Here is an 11,220-nt window from a genome sequence, read left to right on the forward strand (position 1 = left end):
TCATTATGAATTAGTGGCCTTGGAAAAGAGTTTACAGAGAAGCTGGGCTCAAAGCTGGATAGAGAGGAATGGGACTATGGTACTAGTGACAATAGCCAGACACTGAAAAGCACCTGACATACCTATTTCAGGTCATCCTCTCCATAGCCTGTCAAGTATCTAATAACATACCATTATGGTGTCCTCATTTTAAAGATGAGGAAAGTGAGGTCCAAAACACTAAGCAATCTGCTCAAGATCCTATACTAAATAAATCAATCTGTCTGACATCAGAGTCTACATCTGTAAGTTATCTTATTTTTCATTCTAAAAACGAAGGACAGAGCATTGCATAAGCATAGGTACAGGATGGGACTTATTTTGGGGGAGGGTGCACTGATATGAGTATTACTTTTGATACCTATGTTCTTAATGAATTAAACAGATGTCGTGATTATGACTCGATCTGCTGGGTGATAACTGTGACAGGTCAGAGATTCAGAGCTAACTTGACAGAATGAGTATCCATCCCTCCTTCCTCCTTGTGACACTTATAGACAAGACAGATGAAAGCCAGGAATCCTGAGTGCACACCAGGCTCCCTCTAAGTGTTCACAAGTTCAAAACATATTTGCATCATCATCACACTCGAGCCTCCCAACAACCTTGAGAGGATGGTAGTATAATGGTGGTATCTGTCAATGACTGTCATTGGTGCTTATCTCGTAGGTGAGACAACTGAAGCTGGGAGAGGTGAGAGCAGGAACGTGTCCCACTTCCTGCACAGAGGGGCACAGCTGTATGTGGCCCCTGGTCTTCCAATGCCTGGCCTGGTGTTCTTTCCACTACCCCACTCAGGTCCCCAAAATATAAGCTTTATGGAGGCCAAGGGCTATAATCCATCATGTCTATCCTTGATCCTGGGAAATGGAGCATATAAATGTGTTTTCTTTCTTGATTCACTTCACTGACTGAGAGCATATCGCATTCCTTTCAAATATAAGAGAGCCTCTTGTTCTCACAAAACCACCCAAACTTCTGTCCTGAAGAGTCTTCCCTCAACAATGGTTGCAAGCAGGAAGATGTTGTATTTTGTCTTCTTCTTTTTCTTCATTTTGGCTCAATTGCCATCAGGTAAATGAGAATGTGTGGGATTTTGACGGGGCAGAGCATAAAATATGATGATTCTTCTATGCACCACCCTAAAATTAAGAGTAACGGTCAGCTCCCCACTGCACTTCTCATGGGAATTTCTTGAATCTGCGGTAGCATTTTCTAAGAGCAAACTGCTATTAATTTTTTTTTTTTAATTTCTTCTTCCTGGTTACCATGAGAGCTAGGCTTCAGAAATAGAATAAAGATGCTACCCTTGTGACCTGCTGTCCCTGGTTGTATTGTTTAATACAGTGTTATTTCTTACACTGATTTTAATTTCCAAATTTTGCTTTGTTTTGAATTCAGGGTGCCAGGCAGGACTCCAGAATTCCCAGCCATGCCAAGAAGGTAAGGTAGATTCCTTGAGGGTAGTTTTTACTTTGAAGAACTCTGGTCTGTCAGCGTTACCTGACTTCTGGAGGCCGAGAGGCGATGGGGATAGTAGTGAAAATCGAACTGCATGAAATTCCAGTCCACCAGCTCTTATCTTCTCCTCCTCCTGTTCCCGGTATCATATTTGGATTTTCCATTTCACAGAGAAATCTCTTTGGTACTGGATTGTCATTTTGGCCATAGAGATATGAACCTGGTGGCTCTCCTCCTCAGCTCATGGTGCTCAGTAAATGCTCAGTAAACCAAGGTTAAAGATCAAGCTTGTACCGGCCAAATAGCATTGCTCTGGAAACGTGCTTATCCCATTCTGCCAGCTCCCTTCCCTAATCCAGTAAAGGGTGGCACCAATGTATGCCATCTTCTAGGAAGGGTCAAATAACGGAGTGAGGATGGTTCAGTGAAAACTCACCCCTGTTACAAAACAGCTGTTCATAATGAATAGCCCCCTGACCTTTTTTTGTGGAGTCATCTTATACAGGAAGAAAGCATATTATAAACAGAACGTAAAGAAATATTCTTGGGTAATTGCAAACGAAATTTAGAAATGTGCAGACAGAAATTCAGAGTGAGAAAAATTAAGGTGGTCACTAGTCAATGAGTGTTTTCCAAGCAATAAGGCATTCTATTACCAACTTTATGTGGATTATGTCATTTTATCTTTAAAATACCCCTCTGAGGTAGGTATAAGTATACCCACCATATTACAGATGAGAAAGCGAGACATAGATGAGATACTGAACAATTTTGCCCAGGGATCACCAATAATAAATGGTAAGCTAGGCTTCCAACACCAGAGTCACAAGTTTTAATTCTGTGATTCTCAACCAGGTGGAATAGCGCTCAACAACACTGTTCAGCAGAGTTGGTAATCTTCCACAAACCGTGCGACACAGGCATTGAACAATGTGACCACACACGCCCTGAAAAGCCCAGATGCTGTCATAAGTAGTCATTTTGCCCACGCCACTGGGTACCAACTGCAGATAAGCCCTGTATATAAACGCATCCAGAGCAGGTTATCTGGGTGATGGGCGGGAGCACAGGTGTTCTCATTCTACAGCGAATGGGCACCTGGCGATGGTCCCTGGCATTCCCAAAAAGCAGGTGAATTAGAAATACCATATAATTCCATGTCTTAGCTGAGTCTAAGGCTGAAAATGCTCATTCTTCCCTGACTCCGAAGTAGCACAGCTGAGGCATCAAAGCCCAGATGTGAGCAAATCCAGGTGAAGCGGTGGAGCTTACAGAAGCTGGGAAATCAAGGTAGGTGCCAATACAAAGATCCCAGGTGAGGAAGGAGCTGGGAACTAAGGAGTAGAAAAGAATAAAATTAGGAGCTAAAGTGAACAGGGGTTGGAGCTTGAGATTTAGCCATTGAGCTGAGAGGCCTTAGCACCACAGAACGTATACAGTAGGAGTCCAACCAACGTCTTCGAGAAGGTCACATTTATTTGTAAATATGGTCAGGAAGCTATCGGTGCCATCAGCTGCAGAGTCGATTGAAAATCTTACCTCAAGGGGGGCTCAGCACCAATGAGAAGAGGACAGTGACAAACCCGGGCTTACGAGAGCAGAAGCTGGGGAAATGGACTGGACTCTAACAGTGGGCTTCACAGAAGCAAAGGGACAAACAAGGTATTCCCCAGGGACCACAGCAAGTTGCAACACAATGTAAGTGACACTGCATGAATACAAGGAATTTTGGGTTAGTATTCAGAAATTATGTGGGCAACTTCAAGAGATTCAGGGCGGGGTGATGCGCTAGAGCCCCCGGAATGGAGCCGCTCTAGCTGGCTCTGTTACTGAGAAGTCATCTGAGAGGACAGCAGGGGTGAGGCAGGGAACAGGAAGACTGAAATGACCGTGAGGAAGGAAAAATGAGCTGTGTGGGAGCACAGGGAATGACTGCAGTCAGTAGTGGCGCTAACCTGTAAGGTACAATGTTGTTCTGAGGTCATTGGGAAGAGCATGGTTGATAGGCAAGAAAAGAAGGGGTTACAACATAAATGCCGCCTGGAGAACCAGAGCAGCAAATCAACATTTCTTCGGGGGCAAAGACACTATCTATCTGGTTCATGAAAGTTATCCTGAAAAATTCTTTGTGGTCGTGCAAAATAGCTTCTGCTTAAGGTAACAGCAAAAATGGCTAATTGAGTAAATAGTGTTTGGCAAAATATTTCCACATAAATTTCACCACTAAAAAAATTAAAAACATAGACAAGTATTTATAGCATGTTCATTTGACAACTGAGACAGCTGCAATTAAGTTTCCCAAGGACACGTGGCCATTGCAGACTCACGTGAACAAGATCTGAGCCTAAGTTTTTCGCTCCTTCAAGGATCTTTCAAAACCATAAGCTGTCTCTCCCATTATCATCTTGTAGCTTTTACAGCAGTATCACATGTGTATTGTCATAGTTCTGTAATGTATGTGACATTGAACTGGGTCTCCTTCTGACCCAAGGTCATACACACATGGAGAACAGGGTTGGTGCCTCTCTCTTGCTTAAAAATGAACTCTCCTCAACTCCATTTTGAAAAAGAGCAGAGCTCTTTGAAAAACCTGAGTTGGCTCTTGAAAACACTCTTTGTAATCAGAAATACAAACCGTCCCTCTTTTGTGGCCTTTGAACTTTTCCCCATTTCCAGAGAGTTCCAGAAAAGGCATAGCAGCAGCTCTTTCTCGGTGCAGGTGAATTTGCAGCTTGCCAGCCATGCAGACTGGGTCGGGGCAAATGCAAGAGGATATGCGCAGAAAATGAGAAGGTGTTTGGAATGTGCGAGCTGAATTTTTTCTGTTGCCGACGACGGCTAAGACGATGGATAATCTAATAAACCAGACCTGCACTCTCCTGGCCTCCGCGCAGGGCTGGAGAGTCGAGGAAGGTCAAAAGAAGGTCAAGGAAGGCTTCACTAAGTCACGCGTGCGTGTCAGGGTCCTTCTCATTGCTTTCTCTGCTTTGGTTCTTTGCTGATGTTTTAAGACGATCTTTGAAAAAGTCAGACATGAGTGGGTACCTAATAGCTCAAAGCCATGAGTGGACCCTTGCTATCAACCAGGTAACAGCACTATATATTTGTAGAGTGCCTAGTAATGGAGGAAACTTTTCCCCACACTTTCCTCATATGACTCCAGATTGCCATATGAGGTGTATTTTATCATCCACATTTATAGTTGAAGCAATTGAGACCCAGAGAGGCTGTCATCTCCTCAAGGTCCTAGCTGGGAACCAGTAAAGGATGCACACACCAATGACACATTCTGTGCATCTATATGTGCTAATTCTCACAAAATAGGTAAATGGAAATGGCATCCACATCTATGCTAACAGATGTACACTTCTACAGAACACAATAAATTACTTTCATCCAAACACTTCTTCGTAGACCAATATATCATTATTCCTTGATTCTCGTACTTATAGTATATTTATAAAACAACTCACATCTGCTCAGCGAATGTCCATGCACCAACTTCGCCTTTCTCCTCTTTCCAGTGAATGAAAATGTTTGAGATGAATTTAAAATGCTCAGCATGGAATGAACATGAAGGGTTGATGGTATAACTTCTGCCTCATGAAATAAAACGTGTCGCTTCACACAATAAAAATTAAAATCACAGTCCTATGAGCAGCGACTCAAACTTGGTCGCTCCATTTTCACATGTCAGAGTGAACACCGTGGCGCAACATGTGAGCAGACCATTGGTTCCTCCGTCTCTGCACTGAGATCCACTTCCTGTCCCTTCCCTGCTCTGCTCTGTGTAATTGGCACTATAGTCTGTAAAGGACATTCTCCAAGTTTCCTGGCTTCTCGCTGGGTCCAGTCCATGCAAGTGTCTGGTAGGAGAATGGTAGGTGGGAGGAAGGCAGAATTCAGGGTTTTTCTCCCTCACTTTCTCTCTGCTCCAGCAAGTGGCTCCATCACCTCCAGCAAAACCCCTGCTTCTGGACAGTCACGTCTCACGTGGCAGTCCCACTGCAGGCACAGCTCCTGGCCACCATTCCTTGCTCCCAGTCCCACAACCATTGCCTGCTGGATTTCCTCCAACTGCAGGGCCGAGGGGATTCCAGGTGCAGCTAACCTTGGAGTTGCCTCATTGCTCCCATTTGCACGTTCAGCTTTTTCAACACTTTCTCACTAGATAGTCATGTTAAATTCTATTGAGCTACCTGGTATGGGAGCAGTTTTCATGCCTGGAGCCTGATTTGACTGTTAGATTGTCTCAACTGTCAGATCTACTTACATTTGCTCAAATATTCTCCAAAAGAGACTGAGAGTGTTTCTGTCATTTTTGACAGGAATTAGGGAAGTGGGAAGTGAGGGGTCTGGTCTGAAGAACATACAGTTGAGGAATCACATACCAGGGGTGCCCCTCCCCCAGAGCTCCACGGGGACGGTGAAGCTGATGGCTTACAGAGGACCAGCAAACCAGGATAAGCCCTACGCATTGCAAGTTCCACCCTGCTTGATTCCAAAAGCTGAAAATGCTCTGGACCCTCATGTACGTCTCTTTTACAGAACGATTCCTGTGCATTGCTGTGCATGGCTCAGAGTCACGCAGACTGGTGGACCAGTGGCTGTGCCCTGATATTACTACGTACCTTACTAATGACCTTGACCAGCATCCAGAGTCAGCTGGCTTAGTCACAGAGGGCACCTCCCGGAGATGCTCGCCTGGTCACAAACTGCCCCTCTCTCTTTCTCTTGCTTCTCCTCTCTTCTCTACTTGGCTCCATTCTAGAACTTTCCCATCCAATGTCCCCTTCTTCCCTGAGACACTCAGTTCTTCCTATAGAATATAAAGTCTCAACCCATACTAACGTCTTGTTACTTGAAAATTCCGCCCTGTCACGTGGAAGCCCCTGGCTTCCTCAGAGAAGTTTCTGCTGATTCCAGAGTCACGTATGGAGATCTCTGATACCAGTTTCTGCTGGAGCTTCTGAAGGGAAGGCCTTCTGAATGGTGGGTGGGTCAGAAGGAGACGACCAGGAAGAAGAGACGCTGGTGTAGATGGTTTTGTCCGGAAGCATCTCCCCTCCGTTTGGTCTGTGTCGCGCTCCTGTTTAGTGCGACATGAACCCCATTAATTACGAAATTGTAGCTATGCTCTTATTCTACTAACCAGCTACTATCCCTTCTGCTTTGCGTCCCACTGCAAAGCGCCCTCACAACAACTGCGGGGGGTGAAGATGTCTATGAAGGAAGGTTGGTCAGGTTGGGCTCAGACTCCAAAAGGTGGAGGACAAAGCATTAAGTATCACGAACTCCCACATTCCCACTGGAGGTACTGGACCACAAGTGCAAGAAAAGCAAAGAAGCTGACGGCAAAACGTGATCTGAAACCCTGAGCCTTGCACATACCTGAGAGTATAAGGGAAGCTAGAGAACACAGGGCACAGGCTTTCTTTGGATGTTGTGTTGGTGTGCTGTGACTGACTCGCTCTGCTTCTCAAGGGGGACGGGTGACAAAAATATCAGTTTCACACCAATCATGAGATGGGCTTCAGGAAGTTCCTTGTAGAACTTGACATGCCACCCTAGGGTGCTCAGGCCTGAATCACACCTCAAAATATCCACAGGCAAACAGCTCTGGCTGGAGTTGCCCATGATGGCAGGACAGGAGAAAACATCATGAGGGAGTAGCTACATGTATGACATTAGGAGGACAAGGGGTGTGATTCCCACGGACTAAGTACCTGCTGTGCAAGGTCACTGGGCAATCCCCAAGAATGTGGCCCATTGGGCAAAGGAACCCAGCAGTAAGTGATGTTAGGATACAGCCCTGGGAGGAGAAGAACTGAGGTTAATTCATAAGAGATTAACCAGAAAGAATGTTCCCATTTCCGGAAACTGAGCAATGTCACGGGCCACAAAGGAGTATTGACAGGACACATACATGTGCTTCCCCAAAGAGGTTTACCCTGGAACACTGCTGCATTTATTTCTAGCACTGTATAACAAAGTACCACAGACTCACGGCAAATTAAAGCACCACACGTTATGTCACTCTTCTGTAGGTCAGAGGTCTGCCCATGGTGGAGCTGGGTCTCTGCTCAGAGTTTCACAAGATTGAAACACAGCATTTGCCAGAACTTTGATCTCATCTGAGGCAAGAGATCCCCTTCCAAACCCATGTGGTCACTGGGAGAATTCAGTCACTTGCAATCAGAGGTCTGAGGTGGCTAGTTTCCTGCCAGCTGCCAGGCAGCAGCTGTCGTGAGCAAGTACAGGCTGCCTCGCCTTCCCTGCCCTGTGGCTTTTTTCATAAAGTGGCAGCTTTCTCCTTCAAGGCCAAGATAAGAGAATCTCTCTCATACTCCAAAACTCTTCAACTTCTTTTTAACACAACAAATGAGGGGGGAGGAAATGAAGTTATATAGAGCAAAGTTTTTGTCTTCTATTGAAATTAAGTTAGTATTGATCCAAACTACATTGTTTGTTTAAAATTCATTGGAAATCCCCAAGTGATTTATAACTCAAAAAATACATGGCAAAATAAATAAAAAGGGAATTAAAACAGTACACCAGACATCTTATTTAACACAAAAGAAGGCAGTAATGGAACAATCGAGGAACAAAAAAGATAACATTTAGAAAACAAATAGCAAAATGGCAGATGTAAACCATACCTTATCAATTATGACATTAAATGCAAATCAAACATAAACACTCCAGTTAGAGACTGTCAGAATAGATTTTTTTTTAAAAAAAGATCCAACTGTATGCTGTTTACGACAGACACACTTTAGATTTAGTGGCTATACCAATAACACACAAAACATATATTGAGAGAAATTTGTCACCAGACACAAGAAGAACTTTTTATGATTAAAAAGTCAATCCATGAAGAAGACATAATAATTATAAACACATATGCATCTAACAACAGAAACTCAAAATATATGGAATGAAAACTGACAGGGGGGTGACGTCATAGGAATGGCGGCAGCAGGGCGCACTTTCTGAGTTCTCCTCCGGATCTTGTTGCAAACGGGAACTATAACCCATCAAAGAAATTTTCGCTCACCACACAATATAGTGGGGAGATTCGTGGATTACTTGAAGCTAAGAAATTCTTGAAGGTACGCTAACTGGACGGAGCAAGGAAAGGAAAACGAGGAGCGGCGTGAGAGCGCCCGGCCGGCAGCGGCGGGAGAGCCCAGCCCCCAGCGGAGCCTCAGCTGGCGGGGGCGAGGACCGAAAACCACTGAGCCGGGCACGCACGAGATCCCAGGCGGAGCGGAGAGCGCAGAGACCGGGGGTGGGCTCTTTCCCTGCGTCCCACGGCTGATTTCTCCCGCCGGGAAGGCGGCGCGCCCTGCGGCGGACGGGGGGGCGCAGTCTCCATACCTGGCCCCCCCCCGCCCTCCTCTCCCAATCCTACCCCACCCTTCCAGAGACTGGGACTGGAAACCGCGGTGGAGCCCCGCTGTGCCAGGCACGCACGGGAGCGCAGAGCGCAGAGACCGGGGATGGGCTCTTTCCCTGCTTCCCACGGCTGATTTCTCCAGCCGGGAAGGCGGCACGCCCTGCGGCGGACGGCGGGGGGTTGAAGTCTCCATACCTAGGCCCCTCCCCCGCCCCGCTCCTCCAATCTTACTCCGCCCTTCCAGAGACTTAAACCCGCTCCTGAACCGAGGACTGGTATCTGAGGCTCAGGCTTTGGGATGCCTGACGGGCAGCCCTGACCCAGGGCATGATTTTGGCTGCGCTAGGAGAGAAGAGACGCCTCCACCCCCAGCCACCACCTTTTCTGGCCTGCGGGAAGAGGGCAACGCACGGCTGGGCTGGGAGAGTGAAGACCCCTCCATCTCCAGCCCCCACCCTTCCTGGCTTGCCTAGGATGGGGTGGATGCAGCTGCCGAGACACACCCGGAGATCAGCAGTGAGGCAGGCGCAGCTCTGGGCTTTCAGCAGATCAGAAATCTCCCGCCCGCACCCATACACACACACTGAAGGAGTGCCCTAGGACTCTGGAGCTCTGGACAAAGGACGGGTGGTGCTCCTCTCGGTGTGCATACGTGCGGACAAGGGCAGAAGCTGCATTGACTTTGTGGAGACTATCATCCAGACCCCTCAGGCCCACGCTTTTAAGTCTGCAGTCCCAAAGTCTCTCTGAGCACCAGGTGACCGGCTCTGCCTGCGCAATAAGCAGGGGGCTCTTTGGTACAGCAGAGGACAACCTGGTCATTGCTTGGTGGGCTCAGGCCGAGACGGTCGCTGCTTTTTGTTTTGCTTTGTTTTGCTTTGCTTGGTTTTGTTTTGCTTTGTCTTGTATCTTTGATATCTTTGCCTGTGTCGAGCGGGGGTTATCGGCTGTTTTTTTTTTTTTTTTTTCTCTTTGCTGTTGTCGTTGCTGCTGTGCTTGGTGATTTGCCTTGTTCTGGGACTTCCCTGCCGGGGCCCAGCTTGGGTGGCACGGGACTCGGCATATCCGGGGGCCAACTCCAGACCAAATCGGAGTGCAGCCGGGTTTGACCTGCAGGTCACACACCTAGAGGGGGTTCTCGGCAGGCTCTGGAGCCCATAGAGGCCAAATCACATTGGGGTGGTCAACCCTCACGCAGCAGAGTACCCTGCGGGGGGCAGAGCCAAGTCCCACGGCAGGTCAGCCCAGGAGTTGACCCCACCTGCTCATTAGCGGGAAGCAATTAAAGATCTTCTTGGACGGGACAGTGTACACAACACAAGACTCACCTTTGGAGCACACGCAGAGGAGGACGACGTGGTGCGAGTCAAATATAAAGGACACATACTACATAAGATAACCTAGCAAGAACTAAGAACTCTAGGGGATCTACCTAATATATCAAAATAAACACAGTCAGCCAGAATGGGGAAACAAAGATACACGTCCCAAATAAAAGAACAGAAGAAGCTTCCACAACTGGAACCAAATGAAGCAGACGTAACCAACCTCTCAGAGACAGAGTTCAGAACACTGGTGATAAGAATGTTTAAGGAGCTTAGAGAAGACATAAAGAAGGATGTAGAAATCATAACAAAAAACCAGTTGGAACTAAAGAACACAATTACCGAAATTAAGAACTCACTTGAAGGAATTACCAGCAGGCTAGATGAAGCAGAGGATCGAATCAGCGACTTAGAAGACAAGGTAGCAGAGATCACCCAAACGGAACAACAAAAAGAAAAAAGAATAAAAAACAATGAGGATGGCCTAAGAGACCTCTGGGATAACATCAAGCGCAACAACATGCGCATCATAGGAATACCAGAAGGTGAAGAGAGCAAGCAAGGGATTGAGAACATATTTGAAGTAATAATGTCTGAAAACTTCCCCAACCTGATGAAGGAAACCAACATACAAGTCCAGGAAGTGCAGAGAGTTCCAACCAGGATTAACCCAAACAGGTCCACACCAAGACACATTATAGTTAAAATGGCAAAGCTTAAAGACAAAGAGAGAATCCTAAAAGCAGCAAGAGAAAGACGGAGGGTTACATACAAGGGAACTCCCATAAGACTATCAAATGATTTTTCTACAGAAACATTGAAGGCCAGGAGGGAGTGGCAGGAGATACTTAAAGTGATGGAAAACAAAGGCCTACAACCTAGATTGCTTTATCCAGCAAGGCTATCATTTAAAGTTGATGGAGAGATAAAGAGCTTTCCAGAAAAAAATAAGCTAAAGGAATTTATTACCATCAAGCCAGCATTGCAAGAAATACT

General features: G+C 46.4%; 1 protein-coding gene across 1 annotated transcript; it reads left to right on the forward strand.

Moving 5' to 3' along the window:
• Positions 1-1,043: 1,043 nt before the first annotated feature.
• On the forward strand, positions 1,044-4,359 carry LOC117021593 (beta-defensin 105-like). The gene is made up of 3 exons (XM_033104827.1): positions 1,044-1,113; positions 1,441-1,482; positions 4,220-4,359. Exons 1-3 carry the CDS (start codon positions 1,044-1,046, stop codon positions 4,357-4,359), a joined length of 252 nt encoding a protein of 83 aa, XP_032960718.1.
• The last annotated feature ends 6,861 nt before the right edge of the window (positions 4,360-11,220 follow it).

This window comes from Rhinolophus ferrumequinum, chromosome 4, assembly GCF_004115265.2.
Source record: "Rhinolophus ferrumequinum isolate MPI-CBG mRhiFer1 chromosome 4, mRhiFer1_v1.p, whole genome shotgun sequence".
Lineage (NCBI taxonomy): Eukaryota > Metazoa > Chordata > Mammalia > Chiroptera > Rhinolophidae > Rhinolophus > Rhinolophus ferrumequinum.